Source organism: Equus caballus, chromosome 27 (genome assembly GCF_041296265.1).
Source record: "Equus caballus isolate H_3958 breed thoroughbred chromosome 27, TB-T2T, whole genome shotgun sequence".
In the NCBI taxonomy this organism is placed as follows: domain Eukaryota; kingdom Metazoa; phylum Chordata; class Mammalia; order Perissodactyla; family Equidae; genus Equus; species Equus caballus.
Genome location: NC_091710.1, coordinates 57047479 through 57073637, shown reverse-complemented (window position 1 = coordinate 57073637; position 26159 = coordinate 57047479). Strand labels below are relative to the sequence as shown.

The window sequence follows — 26159 nt, the reverse complement described above, 5'->3', positions numbered from 1 at the left end:
GGCCGATGGCACCCTGCGAACGAGCCGCGTGGTCTCCGTGCTGTGTGTCGTGGCTGGGTTGCCGGCTGATTTTGTGAGCCCTGCGTGCGGTGTTGACAGGCTGCGTTAGACTCTGCTCTCTTGGAGAAGAACGGCTGTCTGTCTGTGGCCTGAGCGGAAACTGTTTCTCCCGTCTGGCGACCTCTGCCTGCCACGTCCCTCCCGGGGTCGCTGCTCTCCCCTTGCAGCCGCTCGGGGCTGTCGCGTTTCGCTTTCCCAGAGTCGCTGTGGCTGAGTCTCCTGGGCACCGTTTGGAGGATAAAGATTCGTTGCCCTCTGAGTAAGCGGGCGGAGCCCCCAGGGGACGGTTGTGAAGACCACCTGGACTCCATCTCTTGGCTGCACAGAAGTTTAGAATACCGATCCTTGGGCATTTAAGAAAAGCTAAGTTTAACCAAGAGCAAAACACACACCGCACGCTCGCCCCGTACTGGAGCAGCATTTTTCCTGCAGGACTTTGTGGAGTCCTTAATATGCTGATTGTGGCTGTCCGTCACCGAGAGGAGGATGTAAGACTCTGTTTCCTCAGCTGCTTTGATCATGACACTCTTTCCCCCCGGGGATATAATTTGGGAAACAGTTTCAGCCTAGAGGAAAATTAGAAATGTGAGTTGTCTTTGGTTCTCTCCTGTCCTCTGTGTCTACTCAGCCCGTTTGTGATCGTTTTTCTTCTCTGGCCCCTTGAATGCATCTCCTCTCCTCCATCACTGCAGTAAGTTGGTCTTTCATCATTTGACTGACATGCCGCCAGTCTTACAACTGGTAAGGTTTGTCTTCCCTCTGCTCTGTCCTCTGCTCTCCTCTCGGAGGTACAGCGCTCAGGTGCAAATCTGACGCCGGCATTTCCTTGCGGATTTCTTCAGAGCTTCTCCATTGCTGCGGGACGGAGCGAGACTCCAGCACAGCCTGTGGGCCCTCGTAACCCGCCCTCCCCGTGTCTCCAAGGGCCTGGCCGTCTGCTGTTTGTGGACGCTCCACCCGGTGCCCACGCAGAGCCTGTCTCCACCCCGAGTCTCCTGTCCCTTCCTTCTGCGCCTTCACTCGAGGGCGTGGTGCTCTCACTGTTCTTCCTGGCACTGTGGCTGTGCACCCGGGGTGACCTCTGGGCGTTTCCTGACCCACCCGGCCGGCACACCGCCCTGGGCCATCTGCTCCCTCCCCTCCGTCCTCCTCCTCCTGGGGGTGTCCGTAGTGTCCGGGGTCTGCAGGTCTGTGTCCCCTCTCCCGTGCTCCTGTGGGACCGGCGCTCAGGGTTTGGCGTTGCTCCCTCCACCTGCAGGCGCTCTTCAAACATTCGTGACAGAAAGAGGGGACTTCTCTTCCAGTGTGATGACGCTTGCCTCGAGGAACGGAGGTGTGAGAGGACACATTCGCGTCCCCAAGGCGGCTGCGCTCCAGTTAGGGGACACAGTTTGGGGCACTGCAGTAGGCGGCAGCTTTTGAAAGTTAAAGGTGACCCATCTGGCTTGAACACGTCAAGGAGGGTGTTTTATTTAAGCTTAATTTGGAAAAATGCTGGTGCTCAGTGGACAGAAAAGAGGAAGAAAGGTTGCTGGCGGGTGGGGATTGAGAAACAGAGAACGTCCAAAGGTCAGGCGGGTAGAGAATGTAAATGGGCAGCAACAGTGAGGAGCGTGCGGGTCAGAGAGGCCTCCAGGACGGCCCCTCCTGTCTGGGCTCAGTGCCTGGGTGGACGGGCAGCAGCTGATGCTGGGGAGGTGGGGGCTTGAGAACACGGTCCTTCTCTCTCACCCCAGATGAAGCAGCTGCCGGGGCCGCGGGGAGTGGAGCCCTTATCCGTGGGGGCACAAGGCACCCCTCTGTCTCCAGGCAGATGTGGAGGCCGGCCTTGGGGTCTGGGGCCTTCAGAAGGTGGCTGATCTGGGGAGCACATAGTAGGTGGCGAAAGGCTGGGAATAGCTAATAGAAATGATAAATAAGGGGCTTGAAATGGAAGAGTTGCATTGCAGAGGGAATTCTAAAATATATTCTGCAGTGAAAAGTATCAGAGTATTGCAGTCAGCCCAGGAGTCGGGGAAGGACTGTGGAAGCATCTGGAAGTTTCCACGACGGGACCAGAGGTAGAGAGTGGGGAGGGGGCGTCCTCAAGCTCTCGGCTGACTGTGCGGCTGGACTTGGGTGGGGGGAGCACTGTGCTTTCGTGTGGTCGGACGTAAACGTGCGTTTGAGTGACAGTCCTGGCAAAGGCTGCCTCTCACCCATGAGGACGCCTGGTGTCAAAAAACAGAAAACAGCAAGTGCTGGCGAGGATGTGGGGAAGCGAGCCCTGGGCACTGTTGCTGGGAATGTGAAATGGTTCAGCCGCTGTGGAAAACAGAACGGGGGCTCCCAACAAATTAAAAATAGAACCACCACATGATCCGGCAATTCCACCTCTGGGTGTAAACCCCAGAGAATTGACAGCAGGGGCTCAGGCAGGTGCTTGTGCCCCGTGTTCACAGCAGCGTGATTCACAATAGCCAAGAGGCTCTGGCTCCCGCGGTTACAGAGACTGAGGCTCCTCGCTCCGTGCGTGTGTACGTACATATATGTGCACATGCATGTACATATACACACACATGCTGTGTAGATCCTCTCGTCCAGCTGGTTCTGTTTCTCTGGAGAATCCCGACTAACACGACGTTTCCTCCATTCGGTGGAAAGGAAGACAAGCTCGTGGACAACGCGGAAGAAGGAAGGTGTTGTTTTAATGGAGCCCAGGCGTTGGATGGCATGAGCGTGAGCCGTGGTTTATGTCAGTTCCCGTGGTCTGTGCTCCGTTTCCTTGCACTGCGCGTAAATTTAATTAAGTAGGTGGAACAATGTGCATCCTTGTTAGAGCAGAAAAGTGGGAGGAATGTGTCGTGAAGGAGGAGGTTCTGGTCCGGGTCTTGGGCAAGGACGTTCCACAGGCGTTGGCCCGGGGCCGTGGGCAGGAAGTCCGGCCCTTGCAGTGGACGCTGTAATTCCCCACAGAGTCCAGCTGCCCTCGAGTCTGTGTGTCTGTCTGTGCCCCTACTGACCATGGTTCTTCTGGGAAGCGTTTGCAGAGCCCGGCTCTGGGCAGGTGCTGTGCCCACACGGGACGTGGCCCATCCCTCCTGCCTCTCCCCCGGGGGCACGAGGCTGCTGTTGCTGGGCGGTGCCAGGCCGTAGCCCACCCACCGCTCCCCTGTCACCCGGGATGTCGGCATCAGGGAAACGTCAGCGGGGTCAGCACACTTCTGTGGGCCGTTGCCAAGGAGCTGGGAGTGAGGCTGGTGTCCATGTTTCATAGAGCATTCCCAGCCGCATTGTCGGTGGCATTTGACGAGAAGCCGTCAGCCAGACCGGCTTAGTTCCCGCAGAGAAGAGCGTGGCTGCTGAAGTCCGTGCTGGCTTTGCTCGTGCTGTGCAGCCTGGAGCAAGTCAGTTAACTTCTCGGTGCCTCCGTCTCTTCGCCTTTAAAGTGGGGAGGTGACTGCGTGCCTCACAAAGCTGCTGCAGAGATGGAATCAGATGATGAAAGTCGTGCGCTCGGCGTGACCATCCCAGTCTGAGGCCGGCAGGGGGCCGAGATAACCGTAGGTCCTTTATCCATGGTGTGTCCACAGCCGTGGTGCCCTGACCGTGCAGATCAGGCCTCCAGCCTTCACCTGATCATGGAAGGCACAGCTGGCTCCCCCAGGACTGCGGGGGCAGAGGGACTGGCCTCCCCACGTTGGACCCCACCCGGGACACAGCCGGTCCCTCCTGTCCGCTTTGTCTGATGGATCCTTCCATGGACTGTGTTTGTTAAAAGGGCTGTGGATCCACGGAAGTGTTTGAGAACCCCTCACGTATGTTTTACTCCAATTACTTCAACAGACATTTATTCAGGGCCTGTGATGGTGGCCCTGGGGACAGGGATACGACAGTGAACCCGACAGAGAGAGGCTGGCTCCACAGGGCTTCTGTCCCAGCTGGGCAGATGGAAGGCAGACCAGCGAGGTGTACCGCCGGGCCGTGTAAATACCGTGAGGGACTATGCAAAGCAGAAGAAGGGATGGGGAGCGGTGCGGTTGTCATTGATCGAAGGATGTCTCCCTGACGAGGCCGCCTGGGGCGAGGGTCTGAAGCGAGCTGTCTGTGACGGTGTCCTGGACAGAGCTTTCCAGCAGAGCGCAAAGAAGCACGTTCCAAGGCCCTGGGGTGTGCCTGGCGGGTGCGGGAGCTGCACAGGGCTGGAACAGCTGGAGCTTTTGAGTATGGCGGAGATGAGTTGCTCAGCCACATCCTTTTGGGCCTTTGAGGACTAAGTGCTCTGAGGGGTCATCAGAGCATTTTGGGCAGAAGAATGGCTTACTGTGACTTGTGATTTAAAAGCACCGTTTTGGTTGCAGTATGAAGAATAGATCGGAAGCAGGTGAGAATGAAAGCGGAGAGACAGTCAGGAGGATGTTGAACTAATTGAGGTGAGGTGAGAGGTGCTGACTGGGGTGGGCAGTGGTGGGCCGATGAGACGTGGTCGGATTCTGACTCTGTTTTGAGGGTTTGCTGAGCAGGTGACGGACTGAACGTGGGTTTGGAAGAGGAAAGCAGGACTGTGCTGAGGACTTGGCTCCAGGGGAGTAGAATGGTGGTGCCTGGGGGCTCTTGGGGCGGGGAGGTTATTGTTTGGGTGGGCATGTTAATTTCAAGCTACCCCTTGGACATCCACGTGGTGATGAGCAGGCCAGTGGGTATATGGTCCTGGAACCCGGGAAAGAGAAAGAGAAAGCTTGGGGCTCACTCAGAGAATTCGAGTCTTCAGCACACAGGTGTTTCACCACCAGGGCCCAGGTGTGGTGACCCGGAAGATGAATGCAGACCGAGGAACCGGGGGCTGTGTCCTCGGCACCCAGAACCAAGAGGCGGGGGGAGCCTGAGGAGCAGCCTGAGGAGGAGACCGAGGAGGAGCCGAGAAGGGAGGGATGACGGCTCAGGGTGGGGGTGGGCAGGGTGCCGACGGAGAGTTGATCTTGGGCCTCCTTCAAAGGAGTGTGATGGTGAAGCTGAGGAGAGTGGTTTGCGAGGGGTTCTGGCACGGAGAACCCGCGTGTCGCTCAGAACCTTCTGGAGAGGGGCAGTACCTAGACCAGAAAGCGAATGAGTTACTTTATAACATTAAACGTTGACTCTTCAGAGAAGATAATTACCATTATTTTCACAAGAATAATGGAGCCGTTTGAAGCCCCAAAACGTTTTTGAAACGTCGGTGGCCCCACTTCCCTTTGCTTATTACGTGGGCTGAATTCTCTGGGGCACCTAAGGACCCCGCATTAAGGACCAGGCTAAGGACCAGGCGCATTAAGTGGTGGCCCGTTAATGGGGACGCTAAATGACCAACAGCCTAAGTGATCGGCCTGTTAAAAAAGTTAGAAGTGATGATTCTTATAATTTAAATTTTTATGACTTTTCCAATCTGTTTATCAGAATATAAGCTCTTCATTAGTTCTTAACTTCGTCAATCAGTAGTTCCTGAAATTTAGAAAAAACAAGTGCGAGCGCCAGTGTTGTGAAACGGCTGCTCTAAACTCATTACGTACCGATTTCTGCTGTTTTTAAGCTCGGACAAACGTTCTGTAGAATTAACTTAAGTGGTCTCTTTTATGAGAATAGAAATATCAGCAACTTTTCTCGGTCGCTCTCCATGTGAAACGGGGATCATTGTTTGGGACGAGGCGTGGGCGTTTTGGAACTTCCTGTGCAGAAGACGAGTGTCCAGTTTTTGGCTCTCAGAGACGAGGTGTTTGACTCCTCCCTGAGACTGGCAGTCAGGCTGTTCCGAAGGGGTTAGTTTTCTAAGTCGAGGTGACCCTCTCACCACACCAGGAGCCTGGAGCTGCCTCTGCGGATCACAGAGGTTTGTTTTGAGCCAACTCAGGAGGAGGACCTCCCAGCGGGTCTTCAGAATCTCGCGGCCAGAAAGGAAGGACTCAGAGGGATGTTGTGAGGTGCCCGCCTCTGGTTTGCCTCAGGCAAGATGCAGAAGCTCTGACGGAAGGTTCTGGAACCCCCACAGGAAGAGGGAGGGCGAGGCAGACATGGTGGCCGTGGTGCCAGGGCAGGTGCAGACCCTGCCCCCGTGCGGGGAGAACCTCCAGCTCCTCCTCTGGCCTGTGCGCTTTGTGTGGACACCGCTGTTGATGGTGTCTCTGGTTTTAGAAGTCCGCCCCGGTGCCTCATTTCCACATTTGCTGCCGTTTGTCCCCCTCCTGCAGCCTGGGTCCTCTGGCAAGCTCGCATAGTAACCGTGACCCGGGAGCCAGTGTTGCTCCTCCAGGCTGCCCACATCGTCTTCCAAGAAAGATTTGCTTCTTCATAGTTGTAAAAATCATTGTGCAGCTTTGCCATATATTATTTTGTGTGAGTTAATTTTAATTTCACTTAATTTACACAGGTACATGCTATAAAAGTGAGGTAGTCTCAAGAGGCGTGTGATGAAGAGCAGAGTCAGCTGCTTCACCCTCCCCCCCCATCCCGCTCCCCTGAGGCCCTCGTTTTTCGTTCTTTTACCATCCCCGTCTCCTAACTTCCCGCTGGGTGGGTGGTGGATGGGGCGAGCTCCCCTTCAAACACCTGCATTCCCCTCCCCATGTGCTCAACACGGTTACGTCCTGATCTTTGGATGAATACTAATATGTCCTTAAGAAAGTTTAAAATGTCCAAGATGCCCATTTGGAATTAAAGCACTTCTAGACATTTTTACAGCTTTCTCATTACAATTTATCTACACTGAACTCATAGTCTTTGCCTCCTTATTCAAAATGCATATCCACAAAACCCAAAATAGAATCAAACTCTGGATTAAGAGCTGGAACAAAATCTGAGCAAATTCTGGCCGGATCCAGAGTCACTTTGTGATACGATGCTTACCAGGGGCTATGAAATAAGGAGGTAAGTCAAATGCTTATATTTAAGTGACAATAATCAAAAATCATCCTGCTTTCTGGATAAATTAAGTTAGTGCTTATATCACATTAAATCACAGGATTATGCCGCTTTTTTGTAGTATTTTTCGTTCATTGTTAATTGCCTTTTTTTAAAAAAAGATGAACTCTGCTTATTCTTTAACGTCGTCATCACATTCCTCTCTCTCGCGTCCGTATGTTCAACATCAGTCTGCTTTTCGCCCTGGGATGGTCCTCCTGGTGTTCTCCATCCTTCTCCCGTTGGCCTGTGGCCCAGGCGCCATGTTGGGACCACCCTCCCGAGAGCTCCCTGAGCCTTCCCCCAGGAGGTGCTTGCTTCGAGAATCCCTCTGCTTTCTTCTTGGTGGTGGAGGTTGTTCTCCAGCAGCTTCCTGTTCACTGTTCTGTGGGTGCTTTTAGAAAGTCACCAGTTTTACTCCTTGCTCATCTGATAGCGTCTTCTTTCATTGATGGCTTAAGATGGGAGTTATTTTCCATCAGAATTTCCAAAGCACGGTTCTTTTATTTGCTATCTTCTAGTATTTTCTGTTTTGGTTGCATTTGGAACCCATCTTCAATGCTGAATTTTCACTATTCCGTGTTTTCCGGTGGCCATTTGCATCGACGGTGCTCCGTGCTCACTGGGCTTGTTGAACCTGAGTCACGTCGTTCAGACACGTGGTGAGGTTGCTCTGCTCGGCACTGTCCCGTGTGTCTCTTGGATCTTTTCTCTGGACCCCCTGTTGGTCAGATAGTCTATTTGCTCCAGGGATGGCCAAATAATTTCATATTCCCTCCTTTTTTTGCTTAACTCGTTCTATTTTTTCTACATTCTGGGGTGTTTCCTTGAACTAATTTTTCTTTATTTTTTAAAATTTGCTTTTCCCATTTTCCATTCCAAAAGCTCTTTCTTATTCTGTGAATTTTCCTTTTATGAGCATGGCCTCCTATTCTCGAGTCATGGACACAACATCCCCTCTGTCTCTCTGAAAGATTAATTCTCATTATTTTAAAATGTTCTCTGGTTTCCTGTGATGTTTCTGTTCGCTCTAATCTCGTTTTTTGCCTGTTTTGGTGTCTCGGAGTGGGGGCTTTCTTCAAACGTATGATGCCCTCAGCTATGAGCCTTCATTACGTGTGGGCATCAGACGTTTTCGGGGGTCTTTCTGGTGAACCACTGGGGCTCGTTGGCGGTGGATCTGCCTCCTGGGGGTCTGGGGTAAGCCAGGGCTGTGATGGGGGCCAGCGCTGGGAGGAGGTGTTTCCTCTGGGCCCATTTTATTTTTCAGAGAAGAACATTCCAGTCTCCTGCTGGGGTGGGTGGTGGATAGAGTAGTGAAAGCCCAGCTGTTCTCACTCTTGAAGAAGGTGGGAGGAGGTGGAGGGCAGCGCTGCTGAGCGCACAAGCTTGTATGTAATTTTCTGATTTCATCCCCAAACCCTGTGTTGCTCTGGCTGCGTGGGGGGCGGGGGGCCTGGAGACCGCTCACTCTGGGAGGTCGGTTTCCCTCCTACCTTCTGAGACCCTGGTGCCCCCAGGCCTGAGCTGCTCCAGCCCAGGGCTCAGGGTTCTCGTCCAGACCCCGCTCTGGAGAAGTCAGGCCCCCGATTTCCAGCTCTTCTAAGGAAGCCCCCCGTCTGCTCTTTATTTTAAAAAATACGTTGAGATCTTTCTCATAGTTGCTCGCACGTTCTGTTCCTTTTGTGAATGAGTTTTTACCTCAGCCATTCTGCCAACTTAAAATCTTGTCTGACTGGGTGCCTTGACAGGACGGTTTAACTGGATATATTGCAGTGTTGACTCGAGCCCTCGCGATATATTGCAGTGTTGACTTGAGCCCTCGCCTGTGTACCCGTGGTTCTCAGAGTGTTTCCTGGCGGAGCAGCATCTGCATCACCCGGGAGCTGGTGGAAGTGCAGATTCTCTGTGTCTGTGCTTAAAGGCGCCTGCAGACGTTTATTGAAGACTTGCAGTAGAAATTTTTTTTAGCAGCTTTATTGAGGTATAATTGATATTCTAAAAACTGCGCCTAACATATATGATTTGATGTGTTTGGATATATGCCTACACCCAAGAAACTATGGCCACAATCAAGGTAATAAACACCTCTGTCACATCCAGAAGGCTTTGTGTCCTCGTTTCCCATGGTGGTAAGGACACTGGACGTGAGCTCTGCCCTGGGCTAGTCTCCACGTGTACGATGCAGGGTTGCTGACTGTAGGCTCTGTGCTGCACAGCGGGTCTCTGGGACTCTCTCATCTGCTGTGATCAACAACGTGGATGAACCTGGAGTCATTCTTCTAGGGGAAATGCTAATTCCTGGCCCCAGGCCTCCTGGGTCGGACGCCCCGGGGTTGCCCAGCTTCAGTGTTTCACAACCTGATTCTGGGGCAGGCAGAGCTCACACACCTTTGCTGTGCGGGAGGGCGCCGGTTCACCAATTATAACACACGGAGCATTTTTTGATCCTTGTGTTATTTCCATCCTACGACGAGGATACTGATGGCCAGAGGGTTTAAATGACTTCCCGCAGCACAGGTCCTGATGCAGGCGTCCAGGCTCCTGGCCCCTTAGCTCCACCACAGTTCCTGTGTGTGTGCTGTGCACTGAAGGTTTTATGTAATGACAGCCTAAAACATTAGTAACAGTGGCGTCTCCAGCCCTTGCCCAGCCCTCTCCAGTCCACCCTTCCAGGTGTCTAACGCGTGTGAACTCGTTTAAACCTTACTCATTTAATCCCGGGCCAGCTGCTGTCAGGCGCCTGGAGGAGCACACGACTCGACCCTCCAAAGCCAGCAACGCTGAGAAGCGGAGATGCGGGATCTGTGAAATGCACAGATAGATTGCTGGGCTGGGAGTCAGCACATGCGAGTTCTAGTCCCAGCCCTTATCCGGCTGTGTACACTCCAGCGGGTGCCTAATCTCTTAATTACTTTTAATACCACATGAGAGAGGACAGGAGAGAAAGCGTTATGCAACAAATATGAGAGTCATTAAGTCCTGGCATTGCCAACGTGGAAGTGTCATTAAGTCTCATTTCATAAGAGACCTGTGATGTGGCATCTTCTAGGAACAAACCTGAGGCGGTCTCTTCAATGTTAAATTAGCCAGGAAGAATTAATTGAATGCTTATTAATGTTCTTGACACTCTGAAGAGTGCGTCTGTGTCTCAGACGCTCGAGTGCTTTGAGGAGCACGTTGGATTGCTCGCTATTATTTCACATCCTTGAACAGCACACCCGAGTCCTTGTTGTAGGAACTGCAGAGAGTGAGTCTCTTGGAGCCAACTGAAGTGATGGTGCAGGAAGGAAAAGGCACCAGCCAAGAGAGAGGATGGACGGGGACAAAAGAGCAACAGTTTTTAAAAATTTTATATTGGAAATAATTTCAATTATAAAAGTTGCAAAAGCAAAAACAGGACAGACAGCAGGTGAAGCTGCGAGCGGTCAGTGTCTCTCTTGGAGACCCGGCCGCTTCCTCTCACTGAGATGCTCGTTTTGGTCACCCGTCTCTCGGGTGATGGGTGATAGAATGACTCTTCTTTTTCATCCCTTGTGGCTCGTAAGCCGTCTGGGGGAATTCTTGAAAACCACGCAGATACTGTGCCCCTCGTCAGAAGTCCCCCGGGGGTGGGAATGCTTCAGCATCGATAGTGTGTGTATAATCCAAGAATGGGCTGACGTACCAAAGACACATTCACAGAAAGGAGATGCTCAGAGAAGGTGACAATGGGACAGCAGAAGGTAAAAAATTCATTAGCGGGTTGGAATATCAAGTTGAGAGAACTTTCCAGAAAGTAGAACAAAAGGACAGACAGAAAACAGAAGTGAGAAGTTAAAAAAAATTAGATCGAACATCTGAATAATACAAGTTCTAGAAAAAGAGAAATATTTTCAACTTGCAAGAGTTGAAGGACGTGAGTTTTTGTTATTAAAATTATATATGTACAAAATTTTAAAAGTCAAGTGGGTCCCAAAGGATTAAATGGAAATACAGAAACCCCTGCATATCTATAGTATTTGAATTTCTTACAAAGAGAATGAATGCAAGAACTCCTGTAATTAATGGGCAGGTGGAGTAACCACAGAGGGGTCAAAGGTGGAATTATTGTGATGAGACGTATACTTAATAGATTTGAGAGGTCCTGGATGGCAGTTCAGAGAGAGAGATGCTTAAGCAAATATCAAGTGAGATTGTGAGGGGAGAGTTTGGACCTGAATTTAGAATTAGTTGGTAAGCAGAGGGAAGATCGTCAGCAAGAGCACCGGGCGCCCTCATGGCGACGATGCCCCCGATGTGTGAGCGTTTGTACGGGCCAGGCTCCCTGGTGAGCACTTCACAGGCGTCCTGGCACTTGGTAGCCCCACTGCCCTGTGAGGTTGTGGTCGTTATTCCCGCTTTACAGACGGATCCTGAGATTCTGAGTGAGTGAGCATTTTATGGAGAGTCCCCCGGCTCAGGTTGGGGTGAGAGCTGCTGGATTCCACTGCCAGTTTTGCTGTCTCTGTCACGGGAGTCACAAATGGGCGGGTGACCTTGGCGAGGGGGAAACCTGGATGGAAGAGAAGGGGCCTTTCCTGTACTGGATCCTCGAGATGGACATCCTGGAGATGTTCTGCGGTGAGATGAACCGTGGAGCATTCAAACTCAATGCCGTCAGTGTTGAGGCTGCGCGGGGTCCACGAGCAGGGCGAACAGTCAGGAACATCATCCTCGTAGCTGGTGCAGGCAGGGTTAGAGAGGGAGAGACTGGCAGACAGGACATCAGCTAGGAGGACGTTGCAGTGTCCTCATTGCAAGTTGATGACATGCCCCACTGCCAACTGAGAGCTGTCGTGTCTCCCTCTGACTTTCTCTAGCAGTGAATCTTTTCCTCCCATGAGCCCTGGTCCCTGTCTACCTAATATCAGTCATCTTTGAGTCCCTGCCATGCCTGGCACGTAACAGGCATCCTGTTGAATTCATGAGTGAAGACATAGAATACAGCAGAGGCGGAAGGGACAGACTCAAGGGCAAACCTGAGGGTTCGGGGAGGAGGTCACAGGACCTAGGAGCATATTGCAAACAGCTGCGGAGAGGGAAGACTTCAAGGGCCTCAAAAGTTGCTAGCCTGGCGAACACAAGAAGAGGGATGCAACCTGAGGGAGAGTCTGCATGCCAGGTTCTAGGTAAGGAGCATTTAAGTCAGACACAATCCTAGACTTGTTGGAGAGGGGAAAACACAAGGAAGCACATGGCTAAAATATAAGGAGGTGGAGGTTGATAAAGGAGCTAAATGCAGTGGGATGGCAGTCACTCCACGGTGGGCGGGGGGCCTTCCAGAGGAGGGGATAAGTGAGCTGTGGGTCTTAGGAGCTCAGGCAGTAAGTTACATGCGGGTCACCAGAATCCTGGTGGATTCCTTTGTGGAATCTTGCATGTTCTTTGATTTTGTTCATGGCAGGACTTTTTTTTTTCTGAGCTAGCATCCAACTTCAATCCTCCTCTTTTTGCTGAGGAAGACTGGCCCTGAGCTAACATCTGTGCCCATCTTCCTCCACTTTGTATGTGGCACATCTGCCACAGCATGGCTTGACAGGTGGTGCAGCGCTCCGCACTCAGGATCCGAACCTATGAACCCTGGGCTGTCGAAGCAGAGCCTGCAAACTTAACTGCTGTGCCCCCGGGCCAGCCCCCATGGCAGGACATTTTCATCCCTGATTTCTGGAAATAGTGATGAGTTGGTTGGGGCAAAAGATTTAAAAAAAAAAGGATGTTGCATGACATTAGTGACCATACTTGGTAGTAGCCAGGTTTGGCTGTGGAACAAGCCACGTGTAAATGACCTACTGACTGGCTCAGAAACAGCTCAAGAGCAGGACAGAATGATCAGAATCACGGTGGAGCCCTCCAATGCAACTGAAGGAGTAAATAATACCACTGCCAATACTACCACTTAGTGACTTGCTGGGAAACGGCGTGGTTAGGAAGGACACCAAGATCTCCTGACTCGAATTCCCTAACCGCTGAGTTTTACTGTATGTTGTGGGTTGAATTGTGTCCCCCCAAAAAGATATGTCGGGGTCCTCACCTGCAGTCCCTCAGAACATGACCTTATTTAGAAGTAGGGTGTTTGCAGATTTAACCAAGTTAGGCTGAGGTCGCTAGGGTGGGCTCCAATCCAGCGTGACTGGGGTCCCTATAAGAACGGGGAGTTTGGACCCAAACACGTGTAGAGAGAAGACCGTGTGAAGACAGAGCAGAGACTGGCGTGACGCTGCCAGAAGCTGAGGAGCATCTGGGGCCACCGGAAGCCGGAAGAGACGAGGAAGGATGTCGCCAGCTCTTTCAAGGGGAGCAGGCCCTGCTGACAGCTTGATCTTGGACTTCCGGCCTCCAGGACTGCGAGAGAACACACTTGTGTTGTTCTATGCCACCCAGTCCGTGGCGCTTGGTTACAGCAGCCACAGGAAGGTCGCTCACCGTAGGGTAGAATTTTTCCCAATCCGAAGTGGACTTTGTACAGTAAACAGCCATGTTCTCTACTCTGGAGGTGAGGAAGGGGCCAGCGGGCAGCGGAGCTGAGCTGTTACTGGAGATGTCAGTGAGGGTGAGGGGAGGGCACAGAATCGAGCACGCATCTGTGTGCGGCCTGTTGGGACACAGTCCTCTGGATATGAGAGAATAGGGTAGGGTTGTGCGGAGACAGGCACTGTCTGGATGACCAGAGCCCTGAATTTGCCTCTGGGACCTTATTTTCTTCATCTGAAAAATAGTGCAAGTATTCGCTATCTGCGCTACCAATATGGCGGCCACAAGCCACACATTCACTTGAATGTGGCCAGTGCAACCGAGGACCTGAATTTTAAATTCGAATGGATTTTATTTATTTAAATTTATTATCCCCTGTGTCTAGTGACTGCCACGTTGGGTGAGCAGGAGTTGATCTGAGGGTACTACAACCCCAGCACTCTTGGCCCAGCATATCAGCTAAGGGAAACCCTGTTTAGGTTGGCACCACCAGAGAGGAATTTGGATTTAACATGGAGTGAAACCTTGAAATTGGTATTTTGGGAACAGGTCGTCAGTTCGAAGAATCTGGACGTCTGACACAGAGGACATACCCAGGAATGATTTCATAAAGGGTGTGAAGTTGGTGTCGTGTCATGATTATGTGGGCAAGCGTTGACAGAAGACGGAAGACTCTGGCATCAGTTGAATACATTCTACTTAACCCAGCTGCTTGTGGCATGCAGAACACGGTGCCTCCCAATTATTCTTATCGGTTAAACGCTCCGATAGAATGGGCAGGTTGAGTGCAATTGAACTTTTAAAAGTGCTTTTGGGCAAGAAGGATAATCTCATTCTCCTTTGCTGTCTTCTGTAAATCCTTCAGAGAGGAAGAAATAAACCTATTAGAGCACACTCCCCCGTTTCCTGCAGCCGAGGCCGGGTGCGTGGCGGTGATGTGTGCGTAGCATTTTCAGAGGCTGCGGCTCCGTCTAAGATTTAACACAGGTGTCTTACCTGTGGCCATAGCTAGGAGGAACTTGTCAAGATTAGATGTGAGCGCCATTTTTGAGCACAAATTGTCTGCCCTTAGGAAAGTCAAAGTGAATTCTGCTATGGAGTGTTTATGATGTCATGGATCCTTGTATTTTCCTGGTTGGCCTCAAATGAAAAGAGCTACTTGGCATGTTCAGAAAAGGCTTGTGGGGTGGTGGGCAAGAGTGTTGCTTTGGTGGGACCTTGGATGGAGCGAGTGGCTGTGTTGGTTGGTAGCAGCGTGAGGCAGCTTCTAGGATGTTGGAGAGAAGCTGGAAGCTGGAACTGGAAGAATCAGCAGGGTCAGGCATATAGGGCCCAGTGAAAATTAACTAAGGGAAGCTGTGCCTGGGAACAATTAGGATTTCTTCTTAGAATCATCTGTCAAGTAAGCTTATCTACTTTTTAGTTTAAATCAGCTATTTCTTCCCTAACACAGCTTAGCTGTGTGACCCAGACCCCACAGGAGGGACTCCCACTTTACCAGTGGTGTGGGATTGACAGAGGCCTCAGAACCTCAGGGGAGAGGTGTTTGTAGTTCTGAGAACAGGCCCCCACCCCAAGTGAGAATCCCCGAATCTGAAGGAACCCCATAGTACTACCTGGACCTCTCCCAGGCGGTTCTGTGAATTGTCCAGAACCCCAGATCTAGCGGGTTTGATTGCTTGGGCTGCCACGTTTGAGAAGGGGCTTACTGGGGAGGGAAGCTGCCTGTGCTGAGCTATTTAGGGCTAACCAGACACCAGCTTAGCATCTGCATCTCACTTCCACCCCCAGTGTGAGCACATCATCTTGTTTCACCTCATATACACCTCCTGGTTGCCAGTTACGACCCTCTGCAAAGCTTTCATTATGCCACTCTCAGCTCGTTTTCCTCTGGATAAAAATACCGCCAACGCTACGGTGGATCAGCGCTGGTGGTGGCCGGTCTCATGCTGTGATCCAGTGGATCCAGCCTCTGTCTCCACACCTTCAAGGTGTGTTTGTGGAATGCAGTTGGCTGTATATGCTTGGAGCTAAGGATTGGCACTAGAGAAGCACCTAGAATTCCATCTTGAACATTTTTGTGGTCTATCTGTTGGCAATAATTCCTTAGAAAAATTAACCCAGCAGCAACACTTTCGATTATTTCATTGGGGAGGCATCTGCAGGTAGACCAATTACGTGGCTTTTGCAATGCACTGGGCCAGCATTTTCCCCTCTGGAGGTTAATGGGTGGTAGGAACACAAAAGTATTCTGTGGTCAGATAAATTTAACTGCAGGACTGGAGAACTTTATTATGGGAACTTGTATTTTCGTCCTCCAAGTGGATCAGATATTTTGCAGCATTTTTCCAACTTACAGGGTCATTTATTTCTTTTGAGGGAGACTTTCTTAGGTCTTGTGTTAACCTGTAAGGCCCTTCAGAAAGTGCTGGAAAAGATCAGTGAGCATGTGTGTTGGCCATGGAATGAGAAGGAATGCAGAGTCCCAAGGAGCCCAGGATTTTAGCCGTGTGTGTGTGCATGTGTGTGTGATTGCATAACTCAACATCAAGGGCCACGGGTGGTTGAGGGAGAGAGAGTGTCAGAAAGGATGCCATGGTTTCAGACCTGGCTGACAGGGAGAACGCTGATGCCATGTACACAAGGGAGAGTCAGGAGTTGATGCTGTTCTTATCACAAAGTTTAGTCTTAATTGATCCCTGATTGTTCCCAAACTGTTGTTCTGTGTCCCAACTAGTCAACTTCATAGACTAACAGACATGTTTTTGAACTTTTAATTCCACATTTTGTACAGTGTTTACTAGGTACTGATTTGGTTATTGCTTTATTTTCAATCTTAGATTTGTTCAGAGTCACAAATTGGTAATACTGTCTTGTTTGGGTTTGATTATACTTGGGAGAGAATATTCTTTTTTTGGTGAGGAAGATTGTCACTGAGCTCACATCTGTGCCAATCCTCCTCTACTTTATGTGGGACGCCGCCACAGCCTGGCCTGATGAGTGGTGTGTAGATCCGCACCTGGGAACCCACAAACCCAGGGCCACCAAAGCAGAATGTGAGAGCCTAACCACTGAGCCACTGGGTCGGCCTCTGGAGAGAGTTTTCTTATCTCAACACAGAGGGATAGTGGATGATGTGGAAGGGAAGGGAATTCTTATTCCAGAGAAAACCTTCGTTGGTTTTCTCATGTGTTGATCCTATTTATTAGAACCTGCTGTTTACTCAGTTGGACGTAAGTTGGTCAAGGGCAAGCTGGTCCTGTCTTCTCCCTCTCCGCTGAGCGCATTGCTCCAGAATGAGTGACGCTGGCTTCTGGGCTGAGAACTTTGGATGGCGGGGACCACGAGGCCGAGGGATGGCTGCAGCTTCCTCCACAGAGAGTTTAAGAGGAAGCTCAGCCTTTACTCTAATTGAGTTTGGAAAGCATAGCCATCAGATTCCCGCAGAGATCTCTTCAGTTGCAAATTCTTTCAGTCTGTGCTTTGCAATTGCCTTACCTTGCTGAATTTTCTGGGGAAAGCCATTCTCAATTATTTTCACCTTTCTTTCCCTTATCAAATAAGATATTTCCTTCACCACCAAGCTGTGAATGCAAACACAGCCTTTTCTTTCACATTCCCTTTGTGACTCATCCTTGATGAAAGCATCTCTGCTGAGATCCTAGAAGACAGAGCCAGGCTACAGCCCCACAGTCCTCCATTTTCAGGGTCTAATTGCATCTCATATTTTAAAAGCCATCACGGAAACTGGCGGGCCATTTGCCTTATTGTAGGAGTCCCTTGAGTGTAGCTTTCCAGAGAGTCTCAGGACCCATTAGGGGCATACGTTAAACAGAACGGCATATATAATCAGCACTTACCTGATTCACCTTTCTGGTGAAAAATGTGTGTCATCAGAATTTCCCTGTGCTGTTTAATTTGTTAGATCGTTCTGGGCGTGATGACCTTGTGCAACATTGAACGACCTTATTAGAAAAACACTTGCAACAGTTAATGAGATGTCTTTCTCTACCTGAATGATGACCAAGTGTGTTTTATTTATTTGTTTTGGAACAGGTTTTGCCTGGCATTCTGCAGAAGCATTGCTGTATCTTACCAGACAGGAATACAGGTAAATACGTTTCCTTCTTCTGAGTTGAGATTATGGGTTTTATATCAGTGGGAAAATTGAGAAATATGATTGCATAATTTAGATGTTTTTGTTTTCTTGGTTGTTATTTTAGTGCAGGATTGTATTGTTGGTTTTGAAACAAGCGAAAAAATGGCTTATTCAGTCCTACAGTGAGTTGTAACCTGAGCTGAGAGATCTGTTTTTATTTGACAAAGGAAATAGATTTGGATGGTTGTCATCTTGGATTTTTAAGGGAAACTGGTTGTCTTGCAAAGGTGAATGTATTATTTTCAAAGTTGTTTCTCTTGTTGATTATACTTATTTATTGAGGAAAATCACCATCGTTGGCTAGCATGGAATATATTTGGAGTTTGTTTGCAATCAAGATAGGAACTGGCCAGATTTTATGTTCTTAAAACCTTCAGGATCTCAGTGAATGAAACCAGAGGGTGGATGTCTTTGGATGGGAAAGCATGTGACTGTGTAATTTCTCACAGATGTATGTGACTGTGTGTTGTAAGTGAGGTGGTTTGCATTACTTTTAAGGAAACACATTGGAGGGGGAAAAAAAAGTCAAAAAAAAATCTTTGGAACTTTCGTTGTTTTAAAATTAAGAAACAAACAAAAAAGAACCAATCTGGAGTGTGTTATCCTGTGGATCTATGTCTCAGGTACTCTCCCGTGCAGGGTTTCTAATTTAAGGTATTTTCATCAAGTCCTGAAATGCCAAGTCCTGAGCAAAAGGCGGAGGATGCTGGTGCTGCATCTTTTCAGCAAAGGGTTCTGATGGAGCTTGGTCCCTCCTACAGTCGGTCGTGTCCTGTAAACAGGTCTGCTAGCATCCCAGGATACTTTTGTTGGGTATGAAACAGAGGTGTGCAGAAATTCCCTGTGTGTTTTTAGCTACAACGAAATGAATCATAATGGGCTCTCTGTGAGAATTAGAAGTATTTAATCGGTTGGGATTTACTCGGCTTCCATTATAAATAGCATATTAGCCAGCTAGTATCATTACTGGGGTACCATTCTTAAGTGATCAATAAGTTATTGGTTTATATCATACATTCCAATGTAAAACAGCAGGTATTTTGGGAAAAATAGGATCTTCATTTTTTTTTTTTTTTGGCTTATGAACATGGAGAGATTACATCGTTGACCCTATTATGTTTCAAAAAAGTTCATGGAGTTGCCCGTGTTTTGTTTGTTGTCACCTGTTCAAATGGATCTTGGCTGCGAATTTGAGCATATTTACTGCCTATGGGGAAGTTTGCTTAGAACATGGCTGGCTATTTTTTGGGCCTCTGTCTATATTCTGAAAGTCTTGGTTAGTGATGAAAATATATGAACAAGTCACGTGTGAAGAAACAAAGATTTTTTTTAAACTGTGTCTATCAATGACAGTGAGTGTAACATGATTTACAGAAGGAATGAATTTTCTAGATTAGCTTATATCTTCCGGGTGAGTCATTACTTTGATTCTGAAAAGCATCAGAAATAATGATAAAGTTAAGTACTGTTCTGTGGGAATCTAAGTGGATTTTAAATATTGAAATGAGTTTTCTATATTTTTAGACAGTTTATGTAAGAAGTTTCAAGTTAGTATGGGAAATATTGCCAAATATGCTTTATTTGCTTTTCATGAGAATTCAAGTTATCAACCTCTAGAACCGAAAAGCTCCCTTCTGTTAAGACTTGAATATTGAGGACATTTACCAGGCAATGAATGTCCTTAAAAGTAATTTTATATTATAGAGCATTTCACTTTGAAGTCAGTTCTAGAAGACCCGAGGCTGTGGCATTAGGTATGGAAAAGGGAAGGAATTATATCAAAAAGGAAGAAAAAAGAGCTGGCTGAAATTATAAGTCTTCAAAGTATAAGTTCATCCCGAATTCAAAGGTTTGGCAATTCTAGTTTTTACCTTATAATTTGATCTAATATGTCCAAAGCTGCTTGATTATTTAGGTTGTTTGGAGATTTCTTCAGGCTCAGACAGTTCTTATTGCTTTTGCATTTTAGTGATTTTTGAGGTCCTTATAAAGTTGAACGTAGTCTGTTCTCACCTTGGTGGTTTTCTAGAAGACTGTTCAGGTGTTTGATTGAGAAGGTCAGCTTTGGAGAGGGTAGAAAGTTTGTGTGGGAAGGTGAAAAACATTCTGCAGGTGGATGGTGGCGATGCTGCCCAGCAACGTGCACGTGCCTCGTGCCACTGAGCTGTGCACTGAAAAATGGTTAAGATGGTGAATTGTATGTTATGTGTATTTACCACAGTTCAAAAAAAGACCAACTTTGGGATGAATCCTGACTTTCATTTTGTTTGCATTTTGAGTTTTACTTATTTTAGAAATGCTGTATATTCCGTTAACTTACGTATGTTGTAGCTGAATATCTGGAAAAAGACACCCCTGTTTCCAGGTGTTTTTCCCTGTTGTAGAAGTGGTACACCAAATAGAGCTGGCGACGAAGTAGGAGGGGCGACATCAGCCCCTGAGTTTTATGTAGCCCTTCTCTGAATTAAACGTGGCTACTTTTGAAAGACAGACATGTCATTTTCTCTTGCTATTTGATTGCTAGTGACAATTTGGGTTAATGATAGGAAGAGCTAGAGTGACGTCTATGGATTACCTCTGTATGCTGCCTTATTTTTCATGTTTTTCTCAGGAAAACTGAGAGTTGGGCAGATAAAGCATGTTTATGTTGTGAAGGAGAAACGCAGCCAGGGAGCTCCTTTTGCACAAGCACAGACACGGTGCACAGGCACTTCAGCTCTTTCACGTTTCCATTCTTCCCTTTCCTCGTTTGCGTGACTCCGCCCCCTCTTGTGTCTTGGGTTTGCCCCTTCCTGGGAGGCCCGCTGTGGCCGTCCGTGTGCAACAGGCACCTGCAGTGCAGATCCACCCACGAGGAACAGCTGACGAGAAGGGGACTTGAGTGTATGTCTGGGACTTTGGTGACCGTCTCTGGCTTGAGTCCAGCCCAACGGTGATTAGGATGGCTGCTGAGATGTGGGCCGTGGGTCCTTCCTGCCTTCACACCCCGCTCTGGGGGAGCCACCTCAGAAAGCCCTCAGAGCCAGGGCAGCGTTCCTGGACAAGCCGCTCCTTCAGTGGAGGGCTGGCACCTTGGCGTCTGAATCCTGGCTGGCTGGCTGGTCTCTGGTGGGACTCAAGGACACCATCAGTTAAACGAGTCCAAAATGGCGCTCATTCCTGTGTGGTTTAGAACCCTCTTTTGAGCAGTGTCTTCTTCACAAACATCATTTTATCGTGACTGGCTGTTTTCTGGACTAAAGTTGACCGCTCTTTGAGTTTTTACGGGCAGTTTTGTCCTCTAGGCACCAGAGCTCTCCTGTAGTTGCTTTAGTGCTTTTCACTGTTGAGTTGGTGGGAGGAGGAACTTGGATTCCTTGGTGTGAAATGTAGCACAGCATAAGTAATTAATCTTTCTCCTGCTCTTCCATGTCTCATAAGATCTGTACATAATTTATATACAACCAATATTAGGTAACTCATCAGTGGCAGCCTTCCATGAAAGAAAATGCAGCTTATGAAAACATATTTCCGTAACAAGGAGAATCTGAGCGGTGGAGAGGTTGGGAGCTGTCTAGTTCTTGGACAGTCTGGCTTCCTTATCTTGATCGTCAGTGGAGTTCCTTCAGAATTCACGTCATCTGGGAAAATCAAGCTTAGGCAGTGGTGAGCTTAATGAATTCTCTTTCATGTAGGCTGCCCAGTGGGCTGGGATTCTGACTCCAAGCCTGGCTGCCTCACAGCATTTATTCTCTATCAGGAGACAGCCTGTTTGACTGCTAAGAATAAGTCGAAGTTTCAAAGTGAACTGATTTTGCATAAAGCAGCAGCACTTACCTATGCAGACTTTGCTAATAACAGCTGCATCACGAAACCTCACTTAGATTGAGCACGCGGTGGTATTTGATTTTTGAGATACCTTACATCTCTACTTGGCACTGAATGCAAGATGATTGTGAAATAATTCTCATGTAACAAGTGGGGTGGAAAGACTTTAAATATTTTCCATCTATTTTGTGGGACTGATTTTTGTGTATTTGCAAATATGTAATGTGATGTTCACTGAAGACATGGGTGTTACGGACTCTGATGTTGGGTTCCTACTAGTGACGTGTGCTCGTCAGAGTTTACAGCCAACTCTCCTGTGCCTGGAGGGAGAGGCGGGTGGGAAGCCCTGGGGTGTGGTGTCTGCCGATTTCTGGGTGTAAATGCTCCCCGTGAAGTTACTGGATGTGGATTCGGGAGGAATTCTCCCCAGTCACTGTTCTCCCGAGCGGGTGGGAGCTGGGTCCATGTCACCACTGGCTCTTACCTCTCCGTCTGGTGTCTCCCCTGTGGGTTTAATTCAGGGGCTGTGGCAAAGGTGTGCTCTCTCCATGGCAGCAGGTCGTCCTCTTGTGTTTCGGCTAAATAAAATCTTGGATTAAAATTTAATGTTCGTAACAGGGTGTTTAGTTTAAAAAAATCTACGTGGGTTGAGTCAACATTTTTGTCATTTAGAGGTGGATGTTGAGTAGATATGCTCTATGACACAAGGTTCGAGAAGCCCACAGGGTGTAGACCTGATTACACGTTATTGACCTGTTCAGTGAGCAGGACTGACATCTGGACAGCCGCTGGGGCCGTGTGCAGGTGGACCTCAGAAAGGCAGAGGGGACGTCATCATTGAAATAGTGGGACGGATGTTGTCTGGTCGTCTAAATCCCTAAGTTTCTGTTGAGCTGAAGGTGTTAAAAAGCTTTTAATTTCCTGATGGACAAATGAAGGAAAATCAGTGTACAAGGTTGCTCTCTGTGCCACAGACCCGTCCACAGAAGTGGCTGTGATAACTGGTAGCAGTAAGAGGTTGGCAGTGGGTGTGTATGTGGAGGTGAAGCTGTTTCCTTAGTTTCCTGCCTAACTTGCACGTGATTCCCAAAGATATATAGACGGTGATGTAACCTAGTGTTAAATTTAAGTTCTGACATTAATAGGGACATTTGCACGTGGCATTTTTATAGTGTTTCCGGTTTATAAGGCTCTTTCACATTAATTTTGGCTGGTCCTTCGACTTTCTTGTGAGATAGGCAAGACTGCCCTGTTTTGCTGAGGAGGAAGTGGGTCCAGAGGTCCCTGTGACTTTCCGTTGTCACACGGCCGATAAACATTTTACTGTGACTGAAATACAGCTCTTCACTCTGAGTCAGTACATGATACCATAAGGACCCATAAGAAGTCCTTAATTATCCCAGTGTGACTCTCCTCTGAAATACAGTGCAGAACAGAATGGTACCGACTGGGAATCCCGATGCTGGAGCAAAAGGGAGAAGGAGCCACCAGCACAGTCCCTGGAGCTTCAGGACGGGAGATGGGGGAGCATGTGAGATGGGTTTGTTACCAAAAAGATGCTCAGTGGAAAATTTTCACACATGGGAGGCTTAACTTTTTTCGAAATGTCAGGTAATGGCCTTTTAACATACTGGGTTAAAGATAAGATGTCACTTCTTTGAAAGACCAAATACTTCTAGTAAGTTTCTTTTACCCAGATGCTGGAATTATTTATAATACCCTTTTTCCTTTCCAAAAAGGATCGAGGTTGTGCAAACAGGATGCCATATGATATGATTCATAAACTAAGAATAACAAAGGCATCGCCAAGCCGGGCTTGATGAAGAAAGCGGATCCGTCAGCCGCACAGCTGCTGCTTCTTTAACCCACATCTCAGTGACCCGGTGCCGCCTGGGAGCGGGCAGAGCGTGTGTTCCTGCCTGCCCTCTGCCTGTGCACCAGCTGAAGATAGAAAAAAAGGGCTTCATTTCATAAACTTAAAATGACCTTATTAGAAAACTAGTTGTGCTATTTAATTACTGCCAGAATGAAAGGTTATGGATCCGTAGTTTTAAGGCCAAACCGTTTTATTCCACGTGGCTGATTAACCCCAAGGGCCGACTTCTAGCCTAGATGGCATCTTTGTGCCAAGTGGAAAAATGTCACCCCTTTGGGAAAGTGAGACCCTAAAGGAAAGCTGGGTGTCAGCCCTGTGCACGCCCAGGCAGGCGCCTTGGGGCAGAGCACAAATCGTACCCCCTCCGCCCTGGGGCGGGCGACTGTATTTATTTACTTAGGTTGCGGCTCACTGCCCGTTTAATGTGGGGACGTGAAGAGGTTCTGTGGACGCTTCTCTGCTGAGAGGCTCCGTGACTAACCCTGGCGTTTGCTCACACCTGGTTTACTAATACACCAGCACAAATTACTGGGCCCGTCTTGTGTGGCGCAGGTCTCAGGGCTGTGACTTTTCTGTTCCCTGAATGCCGGGTTCTTGATGCAGATGTTCAGCTTTGTCTGCAGGTCTCGCCTTGGGGAGTCGGGCAGGTGCGTCTCGGTCACATCTCCTCATCTGCCTCCCACAGTCAGCTGGATGCCGGCCCTCTGACTGGGCATTTAACCAGCAGCAGAGAAGGGACTCTAGGCACCTGGGAGGCTTTGTCCCCCCATGTTCACATTGCTTGGAGCGTTTCAAAAGCCCGTAGAGAGAAACAGGATCTACAGAGGGAGGGGAATGGCCTGAAGTGAGGTCTGTCCCTAAACTGAGAGGGGGCTCTGTGGGTGGACTGTGCCGTCCTGAATGCCTCCTCGTCCCCCGTGGTCATTCAGTGGCCTCAGTGGGATGTCATCAGCCTCCTATGAAACTCACTGCCGGGACGGGACTATTGCTGAGGACCCTGTGGTCCCCTCCCTGCCTGCTGCTTCCCTGGACTTCCTGAACCATGTGACTGATTGCGCATTTGCAGTGGCTGCTGGAAGAATAAAGCCACATGTGTGGCCGACTTGTAGTGTCCCGTATCTGTTTATTGCTCTCCTGTCCATCAGTCCACCCGCTCACCCCACAGCGTGTGCCCTCGGCCTGCACTGACCGTAGTTCTCTACCCACGTTATCTTATCTGCCCCAATTTTCTCACTCACAGTTTGCATTGTTGTAGTGCACCGAAAAACAGCTGAAGGGCATGTATTTTTGTAAGCCACCTTAAATCCTTTCTAGTATAAGACAAGACATGCATTCATTCATACATCCATAAAATCCACAGAAATAAGGGTTGTAACCAAAGCTGTGGTTCATCCTCAAACCCAACCTAGACTTCCAGTCACCCAAACAGAAGAATGAAAGGCCTTAAATCACCCGCCTCTTATTATTCCAGCGTAAAATGTTGATTTCTTAGGGGGGTGGAAGTGGAAATGATAACCTAGCAACAAGGATCTCTGCTTTTTGGTTTGGAGATTCGGTTCTGGAAGTCAGGAATTAAGCTCCTAAAGATTTGCGTTAAGATCAGGGCGGTTCAGTGCCCCTGCGCCCCGGGCTCATCTCCCCCGTGAGAACAGGTCCCTGCCGCTGGCTGTCCCCCGGACGGGAAGGGCAGCGTTCTCTCTGGGCTTGTCTGTTGCTGGGAAGACGTGAATTACCGAGGGGAAGGTGTGAGATGCATGAAGCTGTGGTCTCCAGCTTTTTCATGGCTTGTCCTACTTCTGAGTAAAAAAGTAATGAGACACGTAGCATACATTTTCAGGAGTGAAGGGCTGGAAATAGGAAAGCAATTTTAAGTCATCCTCTTTGTCTGTTTTCCCCGCTGAGAACACTTAGGTTTGGAAGTGAGCGTTCTTTCCAAAGCTGCTACTGCAAACAGGTGGTGCACGAGAGTCGAGGGGCAAGCAGAGGGTCGGGGAGCACCAGGCAAGATGTCTCTGGTTTTCCTGACGCGTGCACAGCTCTGCTTCTTGGAAGGAGCTCCAGCAACCTCGTCTAAATCCGTTCTGGCTGCTGTACGAAACACCACAGACCCAGGGGCTTGAACAGCACACGTTCGTTTCTCATGGTGCTGGAGGCTGGGCGTCCAAGATCAAGGTGCCAGCAGATTCGGTTCCTGCTGAGAGCCCGCTTCCTGGCGTGTTGATGACCATCTTCTCAGCCTGTCCTCATGTGACAGGGAGAGAGGTCATCTCTCTGGGGTCTCCTCTTACAAGGGCACTAATCCCATCATGACAGCCCCACCCTCATGCCCTGATCACCTCCCAGAGGCCCCGCCTCCTAACACCATCACATCCAGGGTTAGGGCGTCACCCTGTGAATTTCGGAGGGACGCCGACACACGGTCCACAGCAGCCCTGCTCTAGTCTGCTGTACGCTTAGATCTAGACAAACATGCTGCATCTCTTTTAAACTGTTACTTCTGGTATTTCAGCTGCCGGAAGGGTGGCTGGGGTCGTTGGTTTCAGATGTGTTTCCAAGTGAGAGGAATCCAGTTCCCAGTGAGAGGCGCTTTCCTGCTGGGTGAGGTGGGTTGAAGACTTTCAGAATTCCTTGCTGCTCCCCATGGTGAGCCCGGGGCTGTGCCCCAACCTCTTGAATCAGTTGGTCTTGGCCTTCGGACTTGCCGTAACCTACAGAATGATGCGGAAACGATACTGTCTTCATTCTGAGCAGGGCCTCTGGGTGGAGCCGTTTAAAGGAGCCTGGAGTAGCCTTCCAGGGCACAAATGACCAGGGGGAGGGAAGGGCCATCCACCACCGGGTGCACAAGTGAAGCCA

General features: G+C 49.1%; 1 protein-coding gene across 12 annotated transcripts in view; it reads left to right on the top strand.

The window, feature by feature from the left end:
* Positions 1-26159, top strand: part of DLGAP2 (DLG associated protein 2) — an 823185-nt gene that overhangs the window by 164969 nt on the left and 632057 nt on the right. For 10 of the 12 annotated variants that reach the window (XM_070253515.1, XM_023630813.2, XM_070253523.1 and 7 more), the window contains exon 3: positions 17518-17572. In XM_070253515.1, coding sequence (XP_070109616.1) covers positions 17518-17572 — 55 coding nt within the window. Of the gene's footprint in view, positions 1-17; positions 646-17517; positions 17573-26159 lie in introns of those variants that run through there. The other 2 variants (XM_070253528.1, XM_070253527.1) reach the window with 2 other exon arrangements.